This window comes from Suncus etruscus, chromosome 15 (genome assembly GCF_024139225.1).
Source record: "Suncus etruscus isolate mSunEtr1 chromosome 15, mSunEtr1.pri.cur, whole genome shotgun sequence".
Classification (NCBI taxonomy): Eukaryota; Metazoa; Chordata; class Mammalia; order Eulipotyphla; family Soricidae; genus Suncus; species Suncus etruscus.
The window spans coordinates 90,249,466-90,276,336 of record NC_064862.1 but is presented as its reverse complement, the minus strand read 5'-3'; the positions used below and the strand labels follow the sequence as shown (position 1 = coordinate 90,276,336).

The 26,871-nt window shown below is 59.7% G+C and overlaps 1 protein-coding gene across 3 annotated transcripts; it reads right to left on the bottom strand.

The window, feature by feature from the left end:
• Positions 1 to 1,866: 1,866 nt before the first annotated feature.
• On the bottom strand, positions 1,867 to 24,640 carry SMARCA4 (SWI/SNF related, matrix associated, actin dependent regulator of chromatin, subfamily a, member 4). Of its 3 annotated transcripts, XM_049789058.1 has the most exons (35): positions 24,498 to 24,640; positions 20,300 to 20,549; positions 19,977 to 20,109; positions 19,499 to 19,879; positions 19,312 to 19,410; positions 18,753 to 19,011; positions 18,337 to 18,463; positions 17,797 to 17,970; positions 17,497 to 17,670; positions 16,088 to 16,255; positions 15,952 to 16,002; positions 15,260 to 15,390; positions 15,109 to 15,166; positions 14,197 to 14,318; positions 13,877 to 14,027; positions 13,567 to 13,730; positions 13,209 to 13,275; positions 12,442 to 12,552; positions 12,117 to 12,359; positions 11,688 to 11,801; positions 11,479 to 11,586; positions 11,174 to 11,260; positions 11,020 to 11,066; positions 10,529 to 10,695; positions 9,799 to 9,962; positions 7,676 to 7,903; positions 7,278 to 7,376; positions 6,917 to 6,994; positions 5,810 to 6,028; positions 4,709 to 4,962; positions 3,826 to 3,934; positions 3,588 to 3,689; positions 3,145 to 3,277; positions 2,885 to 3,027; positions 1,867 to 2,279 (listed from the first exon to the last, which is right to left on the bottom strand). In XM_049789058.1, the coding sequence occupies exons 2-35, from the start codon at positions 20,519 to 20,521 to the stop codon at positions 2,247 to 2,249; spliced, it is 4,920 nt and encodes a 1,639-aa protein (XP_049645015.1). In that variant the 5' UTR covers positions 20,522 to 20,549; positions 24,498 to 24,640; the 3' UTR covers positions 1,867 to 2,246. The 3 variants fall into 3 exon arrangements, with proteins under 3 accessions (XP_049645015.1, XP_049645014.1, XP_049645013.1); XM_049789057.1 differs by lacking the exon at positions 7,278 to 7,376; XM_049789056.1 differs by lacking the exon at positions 7,278 to 7,376 and having other exon boundaries at positions 4,709 to 4,972; positions 5,811 to 6,028.
• Between the last annotated feature and the right edge of the window lie 2,231 nt (positions 24,641 to 26,871).

Here is a 26,871-nt window from a genome sequence, read left to right as displayed (position 1 = left end):
TTTGGTTTTTAGGCAACACCTGGCGGTACTCAGGGGTTATTCCTGGCTATCTACTCAGAAATAGCTCCTGTCAGGTACCGGGGACCATATGGGACACTGGGATTAGAACCAACCACCTTTAAGTCCTGGATCAGCTGCTTGCAAGGCAAACACCGCTGTGTTATCTCTCCGGGCCCCAATATATTATTATTGACTTTAGGGCCACATCCGGCTGTGCTTGGGGCTTACTTCTGGCTCTGTGCTCAGGAACCACTCCTGGCGGAGCCGGGGGGGATGAGGGGAGACCATTAGGGGTGCCAGGGGGTTGACTGCATACAAGGCAAAAACCACCTTCCTAGTGCAGGGCTTAGGCCCCTGGTCCCACTGCCTTCTAGAAAACACTTTTCAAGAGCATACCCACCTCCACTCTGGTGAACAAGTCCTTCCCCATTTACTCAGTGACGAAGCACTTCTTCACTCATTGCATTTGTCCCGGCTTAATGTTTGATCAACTCGATTCTTTTTTAGACACACGCACAGCCTTCTACTTTGGGGAGGCGGCTCTTTGGGGCTCTAGGGAGCAGGACACCCCTACCCAAACCAGAACCAGATCCTGAGAACTCTTTTCTTCGGGGGGAGGCACATCAGGCAGTACTCTGGGCTCATCACCAACTGCACTCAGGAATCACTCCTGGTGGTGTTCGGGGGTGGAGGGGACCCTATAGGGTGCAGGGATCAAACCCCAGAAGTCTCCATGTGCCAGACAAGCACTCTCCCCCTGCCTCAGGCTACTCCTTAGCGCTTTAGCATTTTCCTTCTGTTTCTGGATCTTTCCACAGAGCCTCCCCCTCAGTCCCTGGTGCTTGGGGATCAGAGCCGCTGGAGGACCTGGAAGGAAGCTGGGCGCCCCAAAGCTGTGTGGGCCTGAGCACCTGGCTGGGGGAGGGAAGTCTGGGGGCACGTGCCCAGCCGGGATGACTGGCGTCATGTCACGCAGGGCCTCAAGCCAAGGTCAATGGACTGGAGTCCAGCCAGGAGGCCCAGCTGCCCGCCTGCACCCATCTACCCGCTGAGGGCTGCTGACACAGGGTCGTGTGGCTGTGGGGCTGGTGTGCACCGAGTACTAACATGGGGCCCACTGCTCCCCCAGTAAGTCGGAGCATCAGCAGCATTTCAGGCAGCAAAGCTTGTCGCAAGAACTTGCCCCAGATGGCGGAGCATCCTGGGCTTTGCTTCTGGGCCGAAAAGTCATGGTGGTGGTGGAGGGGTGTGTCTACGGGCCCTGGAGGAACCCAGTGAGGAGCAAATGGGGACAGTCCAGGCTGCCTGTGGTCATGCAGGGGAGGTATGGCAAGCAAGTGCAGCATTGGCCACCAGTTGGCGGGAGGCGGGGCCAGTTGGTGGGAGGCGCAGGGCAGAGGCCAGTGTCTAAGTGCCAGTAGTCCAAGAGGGTGTTGACCATGAGGCTGGTGGGTTTACAGTGACGTCCACAAAAGTGGCTTCAAATCAAACAAGAGGGGGGGAGAAAGAGGAAGAGAGGGAGGGGAAGGAAGAGAGGGAGGGAGGGAGAGGGGCTAGAGAGGGAGGGAGGGAAGGAGCGAGAGAAAATAGTGGCCAACCTGAGTTCGACCCCAGAGACCTCACAGGGTTCCCTAAGCCCAGCCAGGGGTGAGCTCTGAGCATCCCATTTCCAGCACCCCAGGATCAGACCCTACAGGGCCCATTAGCCACTGCAGTGAAGCAGAGGCTGCTATAAAGGGGTGGGGAATTCTAAGATTTGGGGGATACAAAATCTGGGAAGGGGGGCTGTGATCACTGGGTCCCCTTCACCCCAGCTGCTGGGGTGGGGGGCCCAGAGCTGTGTCATGCAAAGTGCGAGATGGCAGCGGCTGTGTCTTCGGCTTAATTTATTACTGTTTGTTTGACATCCAGTGACACTGACATTCGACCGAGGCGGGGGTGGCCTGTCTGAGAAATACAGTACAAGGAGGGGCCGGCTTCACGCATGCACCCCCGGCCCACAGGACAGTGGTCCCCACCACGGCGCCTGCCCCGCCCCCCCATCCGGGCGTTAATGCTCTGGGCGACCCAGGGGCGCCCGGGCCAGACGCCACCAGGTCCTACATCTCCTCTGAGTATAAATATGGAGGGGGGCGTGGGTACACGGTCACCCCAAGTCAGAAACTACGTCAGCTGCTACCCGTTACTGCTAAAGGCTACACCATCTCGGGAGCCGGGGGCGGGGGTCGGCTCTGGAATGTCGGGATTCAGTCTTCTTCACTGCCACTTGCTGATCGGTCCTGGAGGGGCAGCAGGAGAGAAATATGAGGGGTTTCTCAGGCAGCTGCAGGCCAGACTCCCCCCATGACCTCTGCTCAAAGGATATGTTTGCATGTAGGCAGCCCCGGACTCTGGCCCTGGCACCAAAGGGTCCCCCAAGCACCCCAAAAGGAGAAATAAAACAAAACAAAACAAAACACTCTGCTCATGCGCGACCCCATCTTTGTGCTGGGGCCCATCCCAAGGTCTGAGCTGGGCCTGCTGAAGTGTTCAGCACCCAGAAGCTGTGAAGGTCAGGGTGCAGTGGGTGCCCCATCCCCGCTCGATGGCCGGGCCAGGGCAGGAAAGCTGGGGCAGAGCTAGCAGACCAGGTGCACTGAGTGTCCCATGTGATTCGATTCAGTCAAGGTCACCCCCAGGGGTGGCCTGTGTGGAATGCGGAGGCCCCAGGTCGCTGCGCCCCACTCTCGGCCGTCTGGCCTGGCCTGGCTGCCAGACCGTGTCTGAGATCCCCAAGATCTCCTGCCTCGTTCCCAGGGGTCTTGCCTGACCCACCATCCCTCACACCATGGCCTGGGTCACGGTCACAGGGATGCGACCCGAAAGTGTGGGCCCTGGGCCTCACCTCCTCCTGTTCTTCCTCACTGTCATCGTCGCTCACCACGGGCTTGGCCCGGGACCCCCGGCTCGGCCGCCGCCGGCCCCCCTTGAGCCGGTCCTGCGCCTTCTCCTTGCGGCCCAGCTTGATCTTCACCTTCACTGAGCGGGCTGTGGGTGCAGAGGAGCCCGGGCGAGGAAAGGGGTGTGGTGAGGTGAGTCAGGCAGGCTGGGGGAACTGCACATGCCATTTCCCCTGGCAGGGCCTCGTGGGGCTGGGAGACTCACACTCAGATTCGGAGCCTTCCTCTTCGCCCTCCTCCTCCTCTTCGCTCTCCTCGCCCTCGCTGTCGTCCTCCTTCTCGATTTTCTGCCGCACGCTGGTGAACACCGACTGCAGCACGATGGAGTCTTCGTAGATCTGTGGTCAGGGACCGGAGTGGGCGGGGCCATAAGCCCTCCGGAATGAAGGCCTACGCCCTGCCCATTAACCAAAGGAACCCAATGGAAGGCCCATGACTCACCCACTAACCAAAGGACACCCAATGACAGGCCTAAACCCCACCCATTAACCAATGAGTCCTCCTGATGGAAGGCCTATGCTTCGGCCACCAACCAATGAGCCCATCTATTGGAAGAATTAGACCACGCCTAAGCCCAACTGATGGAAGGCCTACATCCCACCTGCTAACCAACGAGCCCTCTAGACAGAAGGCCAGGGAGTCCCTCACCAGTGAGCCCTCCAGGTTGAAGGTCTGTGCATTCTGGCACAGCAACATCACATCCTTCTCCAGGTCGTTGAGGCTGCGGTACTTGTGGTTGCGGATGCGCTCCTGGTGTTGCAGCATTGGGAGAAGGATGAAGGTTCAGCTGGGACCACGGGGCCTCCCACCACACACACACCCACACCCACACACCCGCACCATGGCTGGCCCAATGCAGGGCCTCGATGCCCGGCCTGGCCCGCACCTTGATCTTCTTGAAGTCCACGGGCTTGCGGATGAGCTCGTAATACTCGGGCAGCTCCTTGCGCGAGGGCAGCTGGATGAAGACCTCGCTCAACTGTCGGCCGCTGCTACTGCAGGGATGCAGGGCAGGATCAGCCGGGCAGGATCAGGACAGAGCTAAAGCCCGCTCTTGGCCCCACTCCTGTCCACAGACTCTCCAGGGCACAAAACGCCAAGACGTCACCAAATGCCTGTGCTGCGGCCTGCTCAGCCACGAGAGCACCTGCCTCTGGCCTAAATCTCCCAGTCCCGGGGGATGCAGGCAGGGCTGGCCTCGGGCCTGTTTAAATGTGAGGCCGGACTGCCCAACTACTGCCAAAGCGTGGGGGTATGTCTAAGCCATGAATAGGAGCCCCATGAACGGATGTTCACTGCATCAACAATGGGAATGAGCTGGCAGTGGAGTGGGGCTAAGAGTGATAGCACTTAAGGGTGGAGCCAGAGTGATAGCAAGTGGTAGGGCATTTTCCTTGCATGCAGCTGACCGGGATGGACCCAGGTTCGATCCCTGGCATCCCATATGGTCCCCCGAGCCTTCCAGGAATGATTTCTGAGCACAGAGCCAGGAGGAACTCCTGAGCGCTGCCGGTGTGACCAAGGTAACAAGCACAGTATGGAGGGCAAAAGTGGGTCCATTACTGGCATCCCATAGGGTCTCCTGAGCACCACCAGGAATGACCCAGAATGCAGAGCCATAAGTTAGCCTTAAGCACTGCAGGGCGTGGCCCCCAACAAGTTTGGGCCTGGCAAGTTCCCGATGTTCCCCCTGCACTGGGCCAGGGGCAGTTTCTTCCTGGTGATGGCAGAGAGGACTAACCTGACCCTCCACATTCCCTCCCGCCTACCTGTCCTTGTACTTGATAACGGCGTCCACGATCTTCTTCATCTTCTTGGTGAGGTTGGGCGGGTTGGGCGAGAGCTTCTCAGCCGGCGGCCGCCCGCGCTTCTTCTGCTTCTTGCTCTCCTCGTCCTTGTCCCGGCTTCGAGTGCTGGTGGTGGGCGTGGATGGGCCCGCATCGCTCTCCCGCTTGCGTTTGCGCGACGATTTCTTCTGCCGGACCTCCTCTTCGATCTCCTCCAGCGTGCCCTCCTCGATGGCCTTCAGGGTCGACAGTGGCGAATAGGACAGCCAGCACCCAGGGGCCAGCCAGGAGCCTTGGATGCCCCCCATCCCCCGGAACCGGCCCTCCACAGGACAAAATTGGGGAGACACACAACCCTCTGTGTCCAGCATCCACTTGAGGGGTAGTGAACCCCAGGAACTTCCCAGAAAGGGTCAGCAGCGTGTCCAAGCCAGGCAGAAAGTGTTTATCACAAACCCCCAAAGTTGCTACCCCTGACACCTCGGAGACCCCAGAGGGAACCCCATGTCCAGGGTTTGGCAGATAGGGTTTGAGCGAGGCTGGAAGTAGATAGGGCACAGCTGGCCTATGGGAACTTGACTCGGAGAGAGGGTCTGAGGGTGCCCACAGCTGCTGGGATGAGGGACCCTGTACTTTCTATCCAACAGTTCCATTCTCCTCAACAGGCTCAGGGGACACCCAAAGCCAAACAGGTGCACCAGAAGTGACCCTTGAGCACTTCAGGGTGCGACCCGTCGCCTGTGTGGTGGAGGGGGACATCAGGGCTGAAGTGGCTCCGACAATGAGAGCAGCTATGGGCTCTAGAGATCCCCCAGGTGGGGCCTATGGGATCCATGACAGACCCCCACGACAGGAAGGATGTTTGGAGTAATCTAAGTATTTTTTGGGGGGAACCCACACTCAGGTGCAGAGAGCTTCCTCCAGGCTCCGCTTTGGGATTGAGCCCACGTGGGCCTGCCCGAAAGGAAAGCACTCTCTCCACTGTGCCACCGCTCCAGCCCCGAATCTGAGAAGGTTCTAGCCCAGGTGCTGGGTGCACTTGGGCCAGGTCCCCCTACCCCCTCGGGGCCTCGGGAGCTGTACCTTGAGCCACTGCTTCTCAGTCAGTGAGTCGCTGTAGTCCACCTCCTTGCGATGGCGCGAGCCACGCCCGAACATCTTCTCCTCTTCCTCTTCGCACGTCAACCGCTCCACCTCGGCATCATCCTTGATGATCCAGGCCGGCAGCTCGTCCTCCTCCATGAGTCTCGGCTTCCGCTTGGGGTTGCGGGCCTCTTCGCGTCTGCGGTCCAGGTCCATGCGCTGTGGGTGGGCACACGGCCCCAGCAAGCAGGGGTTAGTGGGAGGTGGTGGTATAGTGCCAGGTCGATCCCTGAACACCCCTGGGAACACTTCCCAGCCCGCCTACACCCCCAAATCAGCTCTGAGGGCTGGAGTGCAGAGCCCTGGCCTGCGCTCCAGAGCATGTTTTAAGTGGCCCCTAAAATCCAAAACCAACCCCATGCACAAACCGTGGTGGGGGCACTGAGGGCTAGCTACCTCTGGGGAAGAAGAGGCCGCAGGGATGGGGTCCCCTGGGCTTCTGTTAGTGGATGTGTCTGTGTCTGTTCTGAGGGCCGTGTGTGTGTCTGCCTGCATGGAGGTATGCATGCATGCGTGTGTCTACCTGGGTCTGTGTGTGTTTGTCTGTCCAGGGTGTGTTATGTGTGATGCTGTCTGTCTCTACCCGTGGCTTGTCAGCATGTCTGCCAGCATGCTGTCATGCATGTCAGCATGGGGATGGCCTATCTGTCCAGGGTGAGTTTATGTGATGTGTTCTTTTTTGTTTGTTTGGGTCACACCCAGCAGTGCTTAGGGGTTTCTCCTGGCTCTATGCTCAGAAATTGCTCCTGGCAGGCTCGGGGGACCATATGGGATGCTGGGATTCGAATTGCCGTCCTTCTGCATGCAAGGCAAATGCCCTACCGCTGTGCTAACTCTCCAGCCCCTTGTGTGTGTTTCAAAGGTGTGGTCTGATTCTCTGGGGCCTGACTGTATGTCTGTCCAGGGTGCCCATCTGTAGATGTGTGTCTGTCTGCCTGGGGCCCATTTGTAGATCTGTGTGTGTGTGTACGTGTGTGTCTGTCTGTCTTGTCACCAGTGTGTGTCTGCCTGCCTGTCCGTCTGTGTGTCCCCGTCTCCAGCACTCACCATGAACAGGTCAAACTCCTCTTCATGCCTCGCGATCATCTGGTTGACTGTCTCATCGTCAGGCACCTCATCTTCCTCCTACAAGATGACAGAGCACTGGGTTAGCGGTGGGGGACAGGGCCGGACTGGCTGGCACGGGCTCAGTGGTGAGCCACGCCGCAGTGGTCCTTGGACGGTTGGTCTGTCGGTCTGTCCGTCGGTCCGTAGGGGACAACGAGCTGGTGGCCTGGGTGCGGCCGGCCGCGGGGTGGGGGGCACACGCACACGCTCACGCTCGCTCCGTGGGACCAGGGCCCTGCGGGCCTGGCGGCGGCGCTGGCACCCAGGCTGGCCGGGTTGGAGACGGCGGCAGCCCGCTCACCTTTAGAGGTGGCTCCTCCGGGTCGGGGGCGAGGCCCGCGGGCGGAGGGGCGGAGTGGGCGAGGCTGGCACTGCCGCTGCCCGGGCCGCAGTGTCTGCTCTGTGGATAGATACAGGACTTCAGTCTCCCGGGCTGGCAATCGGACCAGCGCCTTTGAATTGTTGTTGTGGAAAAAGAGAAAAAAAAAGAAAAAAAAAAAAAAGAAAAAGCCAAGTACTTCATCCTTGTTCTCATCAGCCCAGACTCCCTTTACTCCAAAGGGATGCAAAAAGGAAAAAAAAAGTCAAAAGAAAAATTCAAAAAGGTGAAAAAAGGACCAAAAATAAAAAACACACAAAGGACATCCAAAAAGCCAGAAGTGCAGGCGGCTGGGCGCCACGTCGGCTGCGGCGGCCTACCTCGTCCTGCTCCTCGTGCTCCAGGATGGCCTGCAGGAAGGCCCGGCGCTCGTGGCTTGAGGACTTCTGGTCGAACATGCCGGCCTGGATCACCTTCTGGTCCACGTTGAGCTTGTACTTGGCGGCTGCCAGGATCTTCTCTTCCACGCTGTTGACGGTGCAGAGACGCAACACCCGCACCTCGTTCTGCTGCCCAATGCGGTGGGCACGGTCCTGAGCTTGCAGGTCCTGGGGAAGGGACGTCAGTCAACTGCAAAGCAGGCAACCGACTTCCTGCCTCAAGCTACCCCACTTCTTTTTTTGTTTGTGTGCCACATCCAGCGACACGCAGGGATTGCTCCTGGCTCTGTGCTCCGAAACTGCTCCTGGCAGGCTCGGGGGATCATGTGGGATGCTGGGGATTAAACCTGACTCTGTCCCGAGTCGGCTGCTTGCAAGATCAAAAACCTACCGTGCTATGGCTATGGTGCTATTGCTCCGGCCCCTTCCTTTTCTTTTTAAAATTCTAGGGCGGGGAAACCACACCTAGGGGGTGGCTCAGATACACAGGACACAGTCGAGGGCACAGATGTCAGGAACCTAGGGCAGCTGTCCTTGGGCATAAAGGGGTCCCAGAGATGGACGAGGAAGCTTCGGGGGGGGGGGGGGGTCAGGGCATGATCTGCATGGGAAGTCCAGGGCGGGATACTCAAGTTTCTAGTCTCTACAGCAGTGCTTGGAGCGATCTCCACGTCGTGTGTGTGTGTGTGTGTGTGTGTGTGTGTGTGTGTGTGTGTGTGTGTGTGTGTGTGTGTGTGTGTGTGTAGTCTACATGTGTGCATGTGTGTCACATCATGTATGTATGTATGAGATGAGGGTGTATGTAAGTGTGTGAATATTTTGGGGGGGTTTGAGTCACATCCGGCAGCGCTCTGGGGTTACTCCTGACTCTATGCTCAGAAACTGCTCCTGGCAGGCTCTGGGGACCATATGGGATGCCGGATTCGAACCACTGACCTTCTGCATGCAAGGCAAATAATGCCTTACCTCCATGCTATCTCTCCGACCCCATGAGTGTGTGAATTTACGTGTGAGTGTGAGTGTATGGTATGAGTGTCTGAACAGCCCCAAGGGGTGGCCCATAGATTTCTCCCTAGATCTGGGGTCTATGTTCTACATTACCAGACCTAGAGGGGTGCAGGTGTCTGGGCCCTGGAGCACGCGGGAGTCACACACTGGGCAGAGCCGAGTCTGCGCCCTGAAACTGCAGGTTCCCCACTTTCCACCTGCAGGGGGAGGCAGGGCCCCTTACAGAGGCCCCACTCCAGTGCCAATTGCCAGCGCTCATATGTCTGTGGGCAGGGCAGTGGGGCAGGGGGTGGGGGGAGCAGCCTGTGCGCCACCTTGTGGTCGGCAACAGGGATGGACAGTGACAACCTAGTATCGTTGGCTGATCAGAGTGGAGTCATGTTGAAGGTGGGATCAGGAGTCTCTGAAAATGGAGACAGTCACCCCAACTGACCCACAAGTTACTCTTGTAGTGTTTCCTGGGAGCCACGTGGATCCCTAATGGAGAAAGTGGGTGCCCAGCAAGGGTTGTTTCGTGACCCTGCATGATCCCAACAGCCCTGAGGACCCCCAACCTTCTAGCCAGGAAACAGGGTACAGGACAACCGCCCTTACTGTCTAGATCCTGGGGGGCTTGGGGAGAGACCTGGGCAAGATGCATGCAGGTGAGAAACCCAGCAGAGGCGGGAGGTCTGCACCCAACTCAAACTCAGGGCTGGGATTTTAGCTTTGTTGAGGGCCACTCCCAATGGTGCTCAGGGCTTCCTCTAGGCTCTGTGCTCAGGGGTCCCTCTTGGATGCTGCAGTGATGAAACCCAGTTCGGCTGTGGGAGACCAGTGCCTTCCCACTGTACCATCTCTCTGACCCTCATTTTTGGGGGCCTCACTAGCAGAGCTGGGGGGCAGGAGGGTTTACTGGAGTGTCAGGGATGAATCAGAGCACATCTCCCTCTGACCTCGCTCTAAGTCCCCAGGGGACATTTGTTGGTGGCAAAGGACCCATGTATCCAGTAGGACCTGAGGCAAGCATGATAGGGCATCAGGGACGGGAGGCAACCAAGAGGCCCCCTGGGTACCTGGTGTGGGTTCCAGTCGCTGTCAAAGATGATGACGGTATCCGCCGACTGCAGGTTGAGGCCCAGGCCACCGGCACGCGTGCTGAGCAGGAAGATGAAGTACTCAGAGCCCGGCTCGTTGAAGGTCTTCAGCAGCATTCCTCGGTCCTCCGCCTTGGTGGTGCCTGTAGGAGGGGCAGGGTGAGCGCTGGACGGGCAAGGGAAGAGTCTGCCTGGGGTCAGCTGTCTGGGGTCGCAGCTCAGAGCTCCGTGGCGGCTCTGGGGGGTTTCAGCAGTTCCCAGGAACCCCAGCGTGGCACAACATGGGCAAGGTAGCTGTGGAGGCAGGCAAGCCAGCCCCTGGACCCTGGGAAATGCACCTCCCTCCTGAGCCTCTGTGGCTTGTGGCCCCACAGGGGAGCTGGGACAATATTTTCCTGGGTGTTGGAAGCCCCACGATCAATGGGGTGGTAGAGAGGGAGGGGATTCGTATCTCCCAGAGCCTGGTGAGAAGAGGGAACCTGAGTTGAGGTTGGGGAGCCCGGACAGAAGTGGTGGAAAGGGATCTCCAGTGGGGACACACTGGAGGCGGAAGCTCAAACAGAGCCGGTGCCAATGCAGGCACCTGGATCCCACTATGCCTGAAACCCAAGGCGCCTCCACGCTCCCTGCCCTTTCTGCTGGGATGGGACAGGAACATTCCTCCGCTGCTGGTCCCGACACCGACCCCCATCCTGAGAACAGTCCTCACCGTCCAGCCGGAGGTACTTGAAGCCACGGTAGGCGAAGTAGTCCTCCATGATGGTCATGAGTGATGTCATCTGGCAGAACAGCAGCACCTTGTGGTTGGTGGCCCGCAGCTTGGGCAGGATGCGGTCCAGCAGTTCGAATTTGCCCGACGCGCGGTAGAGGTCCAGCCTACAGAGCAGGGAGAAGAGGCCGCGCCTGAGCAACCCCTGCCTAGCCCCCCTGAAACAGGCTCACAACACGGCCAGGAGATGCAGGGGCAACCACAGAGAAATGCAGACAGCAGCAGGGCTGGACTGGGAGGTAGCTCCCTGGTACGGGCCCCCATACTGCCAGGAGCAACTTGAGAACACCCCAAATTATGTGTCTGTGACCCCTGAGGCTTCACACCCCTGGAACAACCCTCAGGGCTCCGAGGTCTGGATCTGGGCCTGGCTACGTACGTATGTGGCTTCTGAGTCCCCTCCTGGCCACCCCACACAACCTTCAGCTCACCCCTGCACGATGCCGCCGGTGAAGCCCAAGTGCTCGGAGAAGGACTCCTGCGGGAAGAAGGGGGTCAGGGGCGGGCCCCGCGGTGGGTGGGGGGAGCAAGGGATGGGAGCGCCTCGATATGCTTTGATATGCAGGCGTGGTGGCAGGGGGTTACCTCGATGTGCTGGAACATGTAGGGGTGGTTGCAGATCTTTCGTAGCTGCATGATGGTATTCATCAGTGTCTTGGTGCCGCCCTTGCCCTGCAGAGAACAGACTCCTTAGCTAGCTCGCTTACAGGTAGTGGGCTCGGCAGGGGTGAGGAACGGACAGAGAGGGTCGTGGAGGGATTATGGGAAAGAGGGAGAGAGGCTTAGGGGGCAAGGCTGTGGCTGGCCGGAAAGCATGAGCCTGGGTTATAGGCAGCACGTGGAATGGGTGTGGGACGTGGGCAGAAACAGGGATCCAGTGGTGCGGGTACCTTCTTGTCCTTCTCGGAGCCGTCGGTGAGCAGGACGCCCTTGGCTTGCATGTGGCGGTAGAGTACCCGTTGCAGCGCCGACATGTCACACTTGATGACGTACTCAACCTGTGGGCGACATGCTCAGGCCGGGGTGTGGACTGGGGGAGGAGAGGGGGCCGGGGCAGTGCAGGACAGGGCAGGACCTTCCCAGGCCAGAGCAGCCTCACCTTCTCGGGCAGCTGTGCCTCCACCTCTTTCTTGAGGCGCCGCAGCAGGAAAGGCCGCAGCACCTTGTGCAATCGCCGAATGATGAGGATGGTCTCCTCCTCGTTCAGGTCCACCTGTAGCCAGGGGTGCCCAGTGTGAAGGTTTGCCGGCTTGGTCCCCACACCTCCAAGGTCATCCCAGATGCTTCCCAAAAGGCCAAAGACAGAGCAGCATTGAGGGACATGGTCTCCATTCCTGGTGTCCCATCTAGCACCCCCAGGCTCTGCACTCAAAGATCCCTCCTGGCAGGGCTCCAGGGGTACCCTACGGGGTGCGGGGGATCATCCTAGGTCAGCCTCGCACCAGAAGGCCAGGCCTGTGCCCTCCCCACTGTGCTCGGGGTTGGCCCCCCCAGAAGCTTTATTTTATGGGGGCTAGGCCAGCCGCACCTTCTCGCCGGTCATGGCGAAGGGCGCATTAAACCACTGCTCGAAGGTGCTACAGCTCTTGAAGATGGTAGGGAGTAGGAAGTTGAGCAGCGCCCAGAGCTCGGGCAACTTGTTCTGCAGCGGGGTTCCCGTGAGCAGCAGGCGGCGCGGTGCCACGTAGTGCGTGTTGAGCACCTGTGTCAACTTGCAGTGGTGGTTCTTCATGCGGTGGCCCTCGTCCACGATCATGTACTTCCAGCGGATCTGCGGGCCGGCGGGCAACTCAGCAGGCTGGCTCCCACACTGCTTCCCCACGCCCCCAACCCTTGGACCCCCCAGCACACACCTTGGCCAAGATGTGCTTGTCCTTGATGATGTACTCGTAAGTTGTGAGCAGGACGTTGAACTTGCCGCTGCGGAGCTGGGGCACAAAAGCGCGCCGGGCAGCCGGGGAGCCCTAGGGGGGATAGAACAAGAGAGGAGTGGAGGGCCAAAGCGGTGGTGCAAGGGGTAAGGAGTCTGCCTTGCCTGCGCTAGCCTAGGATGGACCATGGTTCAATCCCCGGCATCCCATATGGTCCCCCAAGCCAGGAGCGATTTTTGAGCAATAGCCAGGAGTAAATGTTGAGCATCACCAGGTGTGGCTCAAAATTAAAAAAAAAAAAAAAGGAGTGGAGGCAAGACAGGCACACCAAACCTGTGCCTGCCTTGGGGATCCACAGGCACTGGGGACCCCTCTGCACCCCTGTAGGGTCAAAGGGCCAAGCAGTTCTCAGCTGCCTATAGGTCTTCCTGGTTTGGTTCCGCAGATGTGCGGCAGCTACGGGCCTCTGCGTACCCAGAGTCAGGGAGATGCACAAATCCTCCAGTCTCAAAGACGAGCACCCCAAAGACCACACCCTGCACCCATAATATTGGGGGGATGGGAGGTCCCGTTCAGGAGGTGAGAAATGGCCAGTGACCACCAGGACCCAGACAGGTTCCCCCTATCTGTGCACCAAGTCATCGTAGGCGTGAAGCCAGGGATAGCGGCGATAAGAAAAGTCTCAGGGACCCACCCAATATCACGCTTCAGCAGGGACTGACCCCCAGAACCACGGGGACCCCTCCTACCTTATAGGACACCTTCACCACCGAAGGGGCCCACTTGTCGAATTCATACGCCCAGTTGGACAGTGTCCTGCACAGAAGCGGTAAGGCCATTAAGGTGGATGCAGGGAGGGGTCCCGGGATGGTGTGGGGGTCCTCACACAGGTTACAAGTATGGGGAGAGCTGGGAGGCAACTGGAGCTGCGCATGGGAGAGTCCCCGGACCCCAGAACTGGGCAAATTCCAGGTGCAACAGCGAGTGGGTGGAAATCAACACCCGGAAGGGCTGGGTGCCACAGGGTAGGACCCAGCTAGGGTTGTGAATGTGAGAGGGAGGGGCCGCACAGGGTGCAGAGCAGGGGAACGAGGGGGGGGCACTCACGAGAGGGGGACAATGATGAGGAAGGGCCCGTTGATGCGCTTGTGCTCCATGAGGTATGTGATGAGCGCGATGGTCTGGATGGTCTTGCCCAGGCCCATCTCGTCCGCCAGGATCCCGTTCAGGTTGTTGTTGTACAAAGACACCAGCCACTCCAGGCCCTTGATCTGCGGACAGACGGACCAACGGACGGGGAGGGGGAGGGAGGTGCTGGGTCAGCTTCTCCCATGCCCCCAGACTGCTGCAGACACCCACCCAGGGAGAACTGGGGAGCTAGCTGGTTCCTGGTCCGGAGGGCCCAGGGAAACCCCACCTGGTACTGCTTGAGCACGCCGTTGACCATCAGTGCCGACTGCTTGTCCACGCGCTCAGTGACAGCATGCGCCACCGCGTAGTAGGACTGCAGGCCACGTGCCAGCGCCTGTGACACCCCGTACTCGTCATCCACGTCCTGCTTGGCGTTCCTGGGAGAGGCCAGGGGTGGTGGTCAGGAAACGCCCCAACCTTCTCCAAGAGCTGGGGCAGGAGGATGGCCAGGCGTGCATGGGATGAAGGGGGACAGGTGGGAGTGTGTGGGGTGTCTGGGTGCCCATGGAAAGAAGCATGGGGAATCCGTCCGGAGCCCGAGCTCACTCGATGATGTGACGCGCGTCCACCTCGGAGACGTCGTCGCTGTCAGGGTCTGGAATCTTCTTCTTCTCTTCCACAGGCAGTGCGGGTGGCTGTGCAGGCGGGGGCTGTTCCTCCTCTTCCTCCTGCGGGGACCCCACGGCCCTTGGTCACTGCGACCAAACTCAGAAGTACCCCCACTTCATCCTCCTGAGCGATGAGGGAGCCTCCTGCCCACGCTGCCCGTCTCCCCCACTTCCATCCTCTGGAACAAAGTCGTTTCTGCAGTCAAACCTCCACCCCCATCCATCGCCATAATAACCAAGGCAAAATTGGGCAAACAGTCAGGAAAGTCAAACTGCTAAGCCTGACGTAGTCGAACGTGCAGATGGAGCCAGAGCCGGAGCTACAGAGCAGCACGGAGGGCATTTGCCTTGCACGCAGCAGACCTGATTCAATCCCCGGCATCCCATAGGGTCCCCCAAACAATGCCAGGAGTAAGTCCTGAGCGCTGCTGCATGTGGCCCCCCAAAATTAAAAATATATAATAATAAAAAAAGAGTAGACTGTTCAGGGCTGAAGTGAGCACAATGGGGAGAGGGTTTGCCCTGTATGTAGATTGGACCCGTGTGTGACTCCCGTCTCCCCATAGGGACCCCCAAAGCTCTAGCCAGGAGTCAGCCCTGAGCATCGCTGGACATGGGCCCCAAATAGAAACAAAGAATCTTTAGAGGACAGGTCGGGGGTTGAGGGAGATACCCTGACAAATGGGCACTGGACTCTTGAGTTCTGCCTTCATCCTGACAGCTCAGGTGAGGACCAGGCCATGCGCTGGGACTCTTATGGGTAGCCCAGCAGGCTCAAGAGCATAGTTGGAGCTCACCACGGGGTTGAGGGGGAGGTTCATGACATGCTCCAGGGTTCAGACACACTCACCTCTTCTTCCTCCTCGGACCCGCTTTCCTCACTGTCCGACCGCGGGGCCACCTCGTACCTGGACACAAGAAAGCAGCCAATGTCTCAGGGGGTCCCTCAGGACCAGGGCAAAGGAATCCCCCCACCCCGCTGCCCCCTGGGCCCTGCTCACCCCGGGTTCATCTCGAGCCAGGCCTCCAGCTGGCCCGCCTTGGGGGCGTCGGTGCCAGTGAGGATCTTGCCACTCTCCACGTGGATCACCTTCACCGGCAGGTCGCTCATCTGGCTCGTCTCATCCAAGGGCTGCAGGTGGGACCATTGCTCCATGGGTGACCCCAGAGCCCAGAGAACTCCCCCCCCCCCAAAAAATAACAGCGGAGTGACCCAAAAAGTGAGACACTGTGACCTCAAGAGGAGAGTGAACGGGCACAGCCCAGGGCGAAACCAGGCAATGTGGGAGGTGTGTGTGTGTGTCGCACATGTGGGACGTGTGTGTGTGTGTCGCACATGTGGGACGGATCCCAGAAGGGTCGTGTGTGTGTGTGTGTGTGTGTGTGTGTGTGTGTGTGTGTGTGTGTGTGTGTGTGTGTGTGACACGGATCCCAGAAGGGTCCTGCTCACCCCTTGAGCCAGGGCTCTGCTCTGGCCCCAGGAAGGGTCGTGTGTGTGTGTGCCAGGGCTCTGCTCTGGCCCCAGGAAGGTTCGTGTGTGTGTGTGTGTGTGTGTGTGTGTGTGTGTGTGTGTGTGTGTGTGTGAGACACGGATCCCAGAAGGGTCCTGCTCACCCCTTGACCCTTGAGCCAGGGCTCTGCTCTGGCCCCAGGAAAAGGCCCCCAAATCCCAGAAGCCCCAGCACAGCCTCACCTCCCCATCCGGCCCAATGGCGGGGGTCTGGCCCTCAGCGTTCTCTGCCTTCTGGAAGAGAGAGATATGGTCGGATCAGCGAAGGACAGGACAGGCCTCGGACAGCAACGCGCAAACTCCCCTCCCGGCCCTGCACCTTCTTCTTCTTCTTCTTTTTCTTCTCTTTGGCCACTTGCGCTGCCTTGTGTTGCCGCACCAGCTCGGTGAGGTTGGCCACGTACTCATCCGTCTGCTGTAGTAGGTAGGCCAGGCGTTTGTCCTTCTTCTGGTCGATGAGCTTGCGGTAACCCTCTTCATCCTCCGCCTGTAACCAGGGGTGCAGAGGTTGTCAGGGCGCACCCAGGATGGGGGAACCCCAACCCAACTCTCTGAGCACAACATCCCCCGAACTGGTCTCCAGTGCCGTGTGAAGTGACACCTGAGCTGGGAAAAGCACGGTTCTGGTGTTTTTTGGCTCTGAAAGCAGGATGGCCTGTTTCTAGCGCCGAGACAGCCAATGGGGCTGAAGGGAAACCACTTGGAGGCGAACCTGGCTTTCTCCCTAGAATTGGTCGGTAGGAACTTCCCTAAACTGGAATGTGTAGTCCTTGAAATGACATTTGTGCTGCAAAAGGCACCGCAGCGCTCAGGGGTTACTCCTGGCTCTACGCTCAGAAATCACTCCTGGCAAGCTCAGGGGACCATATGGGATGTTGGGATTGGAACCGATGACCTTCTGCATGAAAGGCAAACGCCTTACCTCCATGCTATCTCTCTGGCCCCATCTTCCTAATACCTTTGGTTTTAAAAGTAGGGTGGCTGGTTCCCAGCAATAGGATTGCCACTGACACTGAAGAAAAATTGTGACACTTTGCACCTAAGACATGTTTTCTTTTTGGTTTTGGGGTCACACCTGACAGCACTAAGGGGTTACTCCTGGCTCTGTGCTCAGAAATCGCTCCTGGCAAGCTCAGGGGACTATAATGAATGCCGGGAATAGAACCTGGATCTGTCCTGGGTTGGCAGTTTTTTTTGTTTTTGATTATTTTTGGGTCACACCTGGCAGCACTCAGGGGCTACTGCTGGTTCTACGCTCAGAAATCACCCCTTGGGGTGATTGGGGGGAACATATAGGATGCCGGGATTCAAACCACTGTCCTTCTGCATACAAGGCAAATGTTCTACTGCTGTGCTATCTCTCCGGCCCCCCCTGGGTTGGCCTTGTGCAAGGCAAATGCATTATGACTGTGCTATCACTTCCGGTCCTAGCCTTGTTTTATTTCCTTCCTTCCTTCCCTCCCTGCCTTCCTTCATGGTTTTTGGTTCACACTAGGCGGTGCTCAGGGATTACTCCTGGCTCTGCTCTCACAAATCACTCCTGGCAGGCTCAGGGAACCATATGAGATGCCAGGGATCGAACCCTGATCTCTGCGTACAAGGCAAACACCCTACCTGCTGTGCTATCACTCCAGCCCATAAGCCTAATTTTTTCTGCAAAGTTCAGGCCCCACAGGATAACTCCCATCCATCTACCCCTCCCATCTACCCCTGCCCCATTCCCCGCACCATGAGCCGGCGCATGCGCTCTTTCTCGATGCGCTCGTTCTCCTTCTTCTGCTCACGCTCCGTGTTGGCATGGTAGGTGGCCACGGCCTTGGTCAGCTTCTGCACCTTGCCAGTCACTGAGCGGTGGTACTCCTTGAAGTCCTTGGCATGCTGCAGGATGCTGTTGAGGTATTCCTAGGGAGTGGGAGACACGGAGAGAGCGCTGCCGGCGGGAACCCACAGGAACCTCTCCATACTACCCCTCTGGCCCATCCTCGCTGGCTCAGGGCAGCGGTTCAGGGTCAAGTCAGGGCCGCCCACCTGGTGCTTCTGCCGGCGCTTGCGCTCCTGCTCGATCTTCTGCTGCTTCTCCAGCTTCTCGGTGATGCGGGCTTCTCGCAGTGACTGGCGCTTGCTGCGCTTGTAGGCCTTGGCATTGAGTGCCGTCTCCAGGGCCGTGTCCCGCCGCATACACACCACCACCTCCTGTCGCAGCTGCGGGTGGCCATGAGCATGGCCGTGGTCATGGTCAGGGCCCAGATTTTTCCACTGCCCTTGGGGCCTTGTACGGTTTCCCCCATCCCATCTCAAGCACTTGTTTTAGGGCCACACTTGGCAGCGCTCAGGGATTACTCCTGGCTCTGTGCTCAGAAATCGCTCCCGACAGGCTCGGGGGACCTTAGGGGATGCCGGGGATTGAACTTGGGTTGCCTGCGTGCAAGGTAAACGCCCTCCCCGCTGTGCTATCTCCGGCCTCTTTCTTCCAGACAAGGGCAGGGACGATTTTGTTGGTTGGTGCTGTGATGTGTGTGGGACACAGGGTGGGCCCTTCCCTGTGCCCTGCGCTGGGCGCCCACCCACCTGCCTCTGGAAGTTGAGCAGCCGGAGAGCCTTGAGCTCGATGGTGGCTTTGGTCCGAAGGTCTCCAGCCAGCGAGCCGGGCAGGTTCTCCAGCTCCTGAATCCGGTGCGCGATGCGGGCCTGCAGCCTGGGAGCAGGAAGGGCGGCCTGAGTGAGTGGGTATGTGCCCCCCAGTCTCCCACGCTATCTGCTGAGGGCCTACAGGTGGTGGCTATCCAGGAACTGGTATGGGGTGTGGACTGGGGGGACCTCCTAGGGCCCAGGCACCCCTAAGTGCTGATGGAGGGCCTGAGAACCCAATGTTCCTAACGTGCTAGTGCCCCGCCTAATGGACTCCCTGATCTGCCCATTCTCCCCACTTTTTTCAGGACCTCAACCCCAGAGGCACTGAAGAAGGGCCGAGAGGGGTTCCCTACCTGTACTCGCGCTCCTGTAGGATCTCCACAGGGTCCAGACCCCTCGGCTTCTGAATGGGAGTGACCCGGCTCTGCTTCTGGTGTAGAGGAACCATAGGCGCAGGCTGGGCTGGCTGCCCCGGGGACTGCGTCTGTGGCGGCATCACAGGTGAGGCGGCGGGTGGCACGGCGGGGGGTGCGGGGGACGGGCGGCCCGTGGGCTGAGGAGGGATTAGCTTCTGAGGCGTGCTGGTGGGGGCAGCAGCATTGGCCAGGGGTCCTGGGATGGGAGGAGACAAGACAGAGTCAGGCAGAGCAGGAGCCTGGGAGCTGCGGGCGCAGTCCCTCCATCAGCTCATCCATCTGCCTGTCTGTCCGCCTGTCCACTTGTCCATTTCTCCTGGAGCTGCTGGCCCCATTTCCGCCCTGCAGCCCAGCTCAGCCTTCAGATATATGAGGATCCAAATGAACATGGGTGTACCCTTGGGGTGCAGCTGGGACCCCTCAGAACATGAAGCACCTTTCTCCTGCTTAAGGGTTCTAGGGACCACCTACCTCCAGATAAGCTCCCCATACTCACCATCAGGCCAGGGCTTGGGGGGTCCTCCTGGGGGCTGGCCTGGCATCCCGGGGGGGACACCCGAGGGTCCAGGGGGGGGCATGTTGGGGCCGCCCATGCCTAAATGGGTGGGGGCACAGACTGGGTCATGAGTGGGTCCTGCAGCTCCCTGGTTCCCCATCACCACCACGCTGGGGCCACTCCTCACCATGGGGGCGACTGTAGTTGGGGGGCGCAGGGCCGGGGCCAGCACCGGGGCCAGGGGCAGATACGGAGGGTGGTGGCAGCGCGGGCATCTGCTGCTGCATGCCCGGGAGGGGCCGCTTGCCCTGCACAGCCATTTGCAGGTGGTCGGGCAGCGGCTGCCCCCGCGCCAGCATCTTGTAGGCCATGATCTGCGCCCGCAGCTGGTGCAGCTGGTTCTGGTTGAATGGGGTCGGGCCCCGGTTCTGCTGGCCCAAGGCCTGAGGGTCGGCGCCGTCCAGCGGGGCACCCCCGGGCCCCGACGCCATCTGGGGGCCAGAGGAGGGGCCGCTGGCGGGCACCGGGCTGGAGGCGTGCTCGGAGCCGCCCAGGGGCGAGGGGTAACCTGAGGGTCAGGAGGGAGGCAGGAGGGTCAGGGGATGCCTGGAATGGGAAAGGAGAGGGTTCTGGGTGAAGCTGGTAGAGGTTGGAGTGGTTGGTACCTTGCGAGTGCTGGTCCATGGGGCTCGGAGGGGGCCCCATCCCAGCATGGCCTCCTGACCGCAGCCCCAGCCCCTTCATCTGGCTGTAGCGGGGGTCGTCGGACAGGCCCTTCTCGTGCATGGACTCCATTGGCTGGGGGCCAAAGGGGTGCAGGTCAGATGGGGATACCCCACTCCCATCCAGTTACCCCCCCAGCCTATAACCTCCTGTTAGGCACCTTGAGACCAGAGCTGGGTTCAGGGGTGCTGCATGAGGGATAGGGACAATGTAGGTTGGAGGGGAGAATCGGGGTGCAGAACCCAGGTGGGGTTTGCATCCATACCTTGTGCAGCTGGTGCATGTTGTCCTGCGGATACCCGCCAGGCCCCGGTGTGGAGATGGGGTGTCCTGCTGATGGGGGGCCTGGGCTAGGTCCCATCATGCTGTGGGCCGAGCCGGGGGATGGCCCAGGGCTAGGGCCCAGCATGGCACCTGGGGAGGGCCCAGGGCCAGGGGAAGGGCCGGGCCGAGGGGTCCCGCCCAGTGGCGGGTCAGGAGTGGACATCTCCAGGGGAGCCGAGTGTGCTTGTCTCCTGCAAGAGGGGAGGAACACCCAGAGTTGGAACAGACCCAGAGTCCTCCCAAGACTCACATCCACGACCCTCCTTGGGAGGAACCCCTCAGGGCAGATCTGCTCTTCAGCTCCAGCCCACACCCCAAGGTGTTCAGGGCCAGTGTGGAGTTGGGGCTGGACAGAAGCCCCCCACCAACACACAATTTTGCAGTAGCTCTCTTGGGGCTCACTCATTTGAGAGCTGCTTCCTGCTGGGAAGCCCCAAGGCACAGACGGTCACGACTCAAGGCCAGCCCAAAAGAGGCCATCATCACTGGGGTATCTCTGGAGCACCCCGCCTGGGGACTGAGGATCTGAAGGTCTCAGAAAGCCCCGTGAGGAGCAGGGGCTGGGTGTGAGAGGTGGGAAGGGGGCGTGATGCCCCACCAGCAGCACCCCAGATAACCCCAAACAGGTGAGACAGCAACTGCCACCCAGCCACCTGCTTCCTGCACCCACAGGGAAGGGGAGGGCAACATTCAAGAAAGCAGAACTGACCCCAACCAGCTCCCCAAGTTAACCCACTCCTTCCCCTCCCTGTCACTGTCGCAGTTGGGTCTCCAGGGACACCGCTGGCACCACCCCCACCAATGAGCCGGCGACATCTCTTCAACTCGAAGACTGACCCCAGGGAAAGGGGGCACAATTCTGGGCACCGCTGGGGACCCTAGCTCCTCCCGTCCAGACCCTTCAAGCCCTCAGCCTTCACCGAGTCCTCGAGCATGAAGATTTGAGGGGCCACACTGGGCGATGCTCAGGGGTCTGAGTGATGTTGGGTTTGAGTGAGGGGATTGTGGACAGCTCCCTGCTACCAAGAGGCTGGTGGGTTGTTGGGGGGGTGGTCTGGACAGGGGCCGTGCTGGGGGAACCACGTGTGCTGGCAGAGATGGGCCCAGAACAGGCCTCACCCCAGTATATCTGCAGCCCCAATGACCCTTTTCGACTCAGTTTCAGGGCAAATGTTCGCCTTGCATGGTGGCAGATCTGAGATCCCGGCACCCCATAGGGTCGTTTCCCAACCCCCAGCCTGCCATGAGTGATCCCTAAGCACCACCAGAGAGACAAGAGTAGTCGCCCCCAGCACCAGCAGGTGTGGTCCTGAATCTCACTATGGATCAATTATTTCCCGAGGCGCCACATAACAAATGATGTTGTCAAGGAAGCCTGACACAGAGGCATAACCTTCCCTGGAACTGGGCCCCAAGAGCATGGCCGTTCCCGCAAGTGTTGTCCACAGCACCCTGAAGCGGGCAGGGGGCTATGATGGTGGAGAGGCTGGACCCATGGGTGCTCCTGCCCAGGTCCTGTTTGTCATCAAGGGCTGGAGGGTCCCCCTGCCATGACTCTCCACACTGGGACCCTTCAGGAGTATGGGGTGTGGGGGATCTCATAGCCTGCAGGGCTGCCCCCCAAACACACACCCTCATACCAGGGCTAAAGCTGTTCATGTCCAGCCATTGCCGGTGCCATGTGCCCCCAAGGACAAGGGTGCGTCACCCCTAGGCTCAGACAGAAATGCTGGTTCTCACCCAGGTGCCTGTACCTCTCTCTCCCCATCCTGGTGCTATCTTTGGGGATCCCTCCAGACTGAGGGAGACACTGCAGAAAGGAAAGGAAGCCAGCAGGTTTATATTGGGTTTATATATCCCTGACATGGCCCACATTGTGTGGGTTCCCCAAACTCCACGATACCCCCCAGTAACTCGATAATAACAGGGATAGAGCCGGCGAGATAGCACAGCGGTAGGTGTTTGCCTTACACGTAGTCAACCCAATACAGGTCCAGGTTTGATTCCCGGCATTCCATATGGTCCCCAAAGCCTGCCAGGAGGGATTTCTGAGTGCAGAGTCAGGAGTAACCCCTGAGCACCGCTGGGTGTCGTCCCAAAACAAAACAAATATCAAGGATTAAACTCCTGATCTGGGGGTGCGGGAATAGGGGCCAATCTTGCTTCCCTGACTCACCATGGAGACGACAGAAGGGGACATCCCAGGGGATGCAGGCCAGAACAGCTGACAGACGCCAGAGACCAAATAGAAATAGGTTCAGGGTCACCCCCAGCAGGCGCCCCAAGGGGAGCTGAGTGAAGGGTATGGCCTCCCCCCGTAGAGGATGAGTTAGAAACCTCTCAAACTGTGACAACACAACATTCACTCACTCACACACACTCTCTCATTCACACAGACCTTGCCCAACACAACAACACACACACCCTCATTCACGACAGGGAGACAGAGGGCAAAGGCTAATCATAGGCTCTGCATGTGGACAACAAGGGCTCAACCCCAGCACCACTGGGACTCCGAGTCCCACCAGGACCTAGGTGAGGCCCATCCTGCAAAGCCAGGCAGCACCAGGGGACTGCCCAGATGGGCCCAAACTGAAAACCAGTTTGCCAGGTGCCGAGCCCTAAAAGTGGTTGACCCCACACACACACTCTGGTGTCCCGACAATCACTCCCCAGTGAAGATCAGGGCCAAGTACAGTCCAGGGCTCAGAAGCCTGAGCCTCCTCCCCAAGCAGTCTCTTCCAGGAAGCCCTCCTCCCTCCCTCATCCAAGTCCCCACTTGCCTCCTTTTTTTCCCAAGGGTGCTGTTGAGGGCAAATGACAGGCCACAGGGCAGGGACACCAACTGTCTGCCACCTACCACTATCCCTGAGTGCAGCGATAGGACAGGACCAACCGGGCCAAATAGTAAGGGGGGGGGTGTTTTGCCCACAGGCCAGAAACCACTTTCCTGGTCTGCTCCAATTCCACCCTTGACATTGTACCCCAATTTCACAAAGGTGGAAACCAAAGGTGCAGAGAGATTAAGCTGCTGGGGCCAAGTGATAGCCCAGAGAGGAGGGCACTGGCCTTGCACGAGCAAGTCTAGGGTTCAATTCCCCGCATCCCACAGGGTCCTCCGAGCATCACCAGGAGTGATCCCTGAGCACAGAGGCAGGGCCTTTAAGGCCAGAGACCGCTGGGTGTGGCTCCCAAAACAAAACCCAAAAGGAAAAAAAGAGACTAAGCCACTGACCCGGGTCACAAGGCTTAGAGACCAGGAGGAGCGTCTCTGAGGCTCCCTAAGTGCTTCTAGCCCCCCCCAAGAATTCACTGGGACTGAGACGGAATCCGAATGTGCCTCTTCCAACGAGTTGGCTTTTATTTCCTTTTTCAATGTAATAAAGGCCTTAGTCCGGAAAAATCGATGGGGGGGGTGGGGGGTGGGAGAGAGAAAGAGAGAAAAATTAAAAGGCAGGAACACAAAACAGTGCTGTTTCCTTTCCAGGGGTTCCCCCACTTGCTGCCGACCTTCCTGCACCCCAATTCACAGCCAAACATTTGCAAAGCCATGGTGGTGGGGGGGAGAGAGAGAGAAGGGGAAGGGAAAGAGGAGAAAAAAAAAACGATCCAGGAGGACCCGGTTGTTTGAAACCCCGGAATTCGAGGTCAGTGATGCAGGCCACATCTGGGGGTGCCCCTTGGGGACCCCCCCAAAGCCCCAGAAAGCTTTCCAAGGGGGCGCCCCCGAGTTCAGAAAGGCAGGGCCTCCCCCAAGCCAGGGCCCAGCGCGACTATTGTTGCCGTCGAGGGCCCGACGACGGCGCTGGAGTGGGGGGCCGGGTCCCCCCCGTGGCACCGCACCGCCCGCTTTTGTCCCCCAGGCCCCCGCGAGCACGCGCACGCGGGGGCGCGCGGCCTCCACGCGGCCCGGCTCCCGCCCCCCCCCCACCCCGGCCGGGCCCGCCCTGGAGCCGCCGCCGCCGCCGCCGCCGGGTTCGTCCGCGACCGGGCCGAGCCTCGAGCCGCGGAGTCTTGACCCTCGGGCGCCGCCGTAGCCCGGGCCCCGCGGCCCGCGCCCGCCGCCCGCACCTCGCCGCTCCATTCAAACCGCCCTCCCGCCCGCCTCCCGGGCCCGCACCGAGCGCCCCCACCCTTACCGGGAGCCGCCCCCGGTGCCTGCGCGCGGGGCCCGAGGCACAAGGGGGCGTCAAGCCGCGCCTCAGGAAACAAAGGAGCAGCCGCCGCCGCCGCCGCTGCCGCCGCCGCCGCCGCCGCCGAGCCCAGGGAAAAAAAAAAAAAAGCCTCGCGCGCGCGCCCGCGCCCCGCCACACGCCGCCGCGCGCCCCCGCGGAGCGCGCCCCCGCTCGCTTCCGTCGCGGCCGCGCGCCCGCCCTTCCGCTCCCAGCGCGCCTGCGCAGACGGCCGCGACGGGGGGCGGGGGCGGTGAGGGAGAATGGGAAGCGGAGGCGCAGGCGCGCGCGCCCGGGAGGGAGGGAGGGAGGGAGGTGGGCGGGGCCCTCGGGGCGCGCGCGGCTCTTTCGGCGCCTGCGCAAAAAGGACTTTGAGCCCGGCGCTACTGAGCGTGCGCAGAGTTGGTGCCACTGCGGCGGCGGCGGCGGCGGCGGCTGGACACAGGATGGGATGGGATGGTGGTGATGGCAGGGACGTGGGACCCCGAGACAGCGAAGGGAGGCGTGGAGGCCGCGTTTGAGAGCTGCGGGAGGGCAGGCTTGGGCCTGGGTGGCTTGCTGTGTCTCGGGAAGGGCCGTTTCCCCCCCCACTTGGAGGCCCCGCCCGGTGGGTGAGGCCAAGGCGGAGGGCGGCTGGCTGGCTGTCTTGGATGCCAACCTCCTACAGGCTCCCACCCTGTTAGGGCTAGTTTAGGCTGAAGTCTTGCGAGCCCGAGACCACGTGTCAGGGGCACATGCCGCACACACATATGACGCCCCCATAGCCGCCAACACTGCATAGAGTCCCCAGAGTGATCCCTGAGCACTGCTACGTATGATCCCTGCTCCCCAAATATAAGGAAATTTACGACAGTTGTGGGGATCGCCTGGGCAGGCTTCAGGGTGAAGGGCTTGGGGGGAGCTGAACCCTGTTCCCGGGTGTGACGCCCCCAGTGCCTCGCCCTCTGGTCCATGCTGGACTCTTGAGCCTGCCAGTTCTGCAGCCATGCAAGCATGCACCCAAGGGCTTCATTTCTCTGCATTTCTCAGGCCCAGCAGCACCACCCATCATTGGCACACCTCCTCCCTCTTTTTTCAGGAGGGTCTGGAGTCTCTTGGCTCCTCACTGCAACACCAGGTGGGCCCCTAAAAGAGAAAGGGAGCACCTCTGCCAGCTCCGGGGGTCTTGGCCAGCCCAGTCTGGTCACTCAGACGAGAGCGGGCAAGAGTTCCTGGCAGCTCTCAGATATGGTTTGAAAGCTCGACTCCAAGCCTAAGGCCCACCCTGGCTCAGTCTCCAGCATCCCAGAAGTGATGCCGGAGCACAGAGGCAGGAGGAGTAAGCCCTGAGCAAAGTTGGATGTGGCCCCATGTAAAACAACACAAACCAACCATATTCCTCCCTTTCACATCTTTATAAATAAGTTTATTTGCTAGAACAATAGCACAACAGATAGAGTGCTTACCCAGCCAAGGTTCATCTCTGGTTAGAGTACCCTAAGCCTTCCAGGAGTGATTCCTGAATTGCAGAGCGAGGAAGTAACCCCTAAAACCGGCTGATGTGACCCTCCAAAAAAAAAAAAAAAAACCTTGCTTCACTAAAGAAAGGAGACAGAGGAAGAAAATACATGAGTACAATCACATATAACCATCCTGCCTACAGGTTCACCCAGAACAGAAATGATGAAGCCAGGCATGCCCTGACCCGCCTCCTGCCAGTCCCTTTCTGCTTGCCTCACCTTCTCTTTTCCCCTGCTAGGTTCTCGTTTCTCCCACTGACCTCATTCTGCAGAGAAAGCCTGGGCGGGCGTGGCATGCAGAACTCTGCCACCCGACAGGTCCTCCTGGCCTGAACCGGAGCGACCTGCTGGAGCATGCCAGGCACCTGTGTACCTGCTCACATTTTCCCACAACGAACTCCTCGGGGTGACCTTGGAACAGATGCAGGGCCGCCAGGGCCCCCGCCTTGGCTTCTAACTGGCCCTGCTCTTGGTTTAGGGCTATTCCCGGGGGTTGCTCAGGAGAGACTCTTGGTGGTGCCCTGAATCAAACTGGTTGTTTCAAGACCACTATGTCTGTCCCTGTTTGCTGCTGTTTCCAATGACCTGATCACCCCAAGATGCTTCAAGAATCAACCCAGCAGCAGCCCTCTAGCAACCTGGCAGCGACCCCCACCACACGCCCCCAAGGGTAATAAAGGAATGGGGTAGGAGAAACGGTGGTGGACCAAACCCAGGACTGTCAGGACTGCATGGTTCCATCCCCAATATTTCAGGGGCCCCCAAAAACCACAGATTGTGGACCCGGAAGGTCTTCAAGCATGGCTAGCAGGGTTCAGGTAATCCTTGGTGGCACTACAGGA

What these genes read in the sequence shown, in the direction of transcription:
- SMARCA4 (XM_049789058.1), bottom strand. Translation starts at nt 20,521, where the DNA reads ATGTCCACTCCTGACCCGCCACTGGGCGGGACCCCTCGGCCCGGCCCT. An exon ending in TGCTCAACTTCCAGAGGCAG is followed by an intron (nt 17,971 to 18,336) that starts GTGGGTGGGCGC and finishes GGCCACCCGCAG; the next exon opens with CTGCGACAGGAGGTGGTGGT. An exon ending in AGGAGTTTGACCTGTTCATG is followed by an intron (nt 6,029 to 6,916) that starts GTGAGTGCTGGA and finishes GCCCACCCACAG; the next exon opens with CGCATGGACCTGGACCGCAG.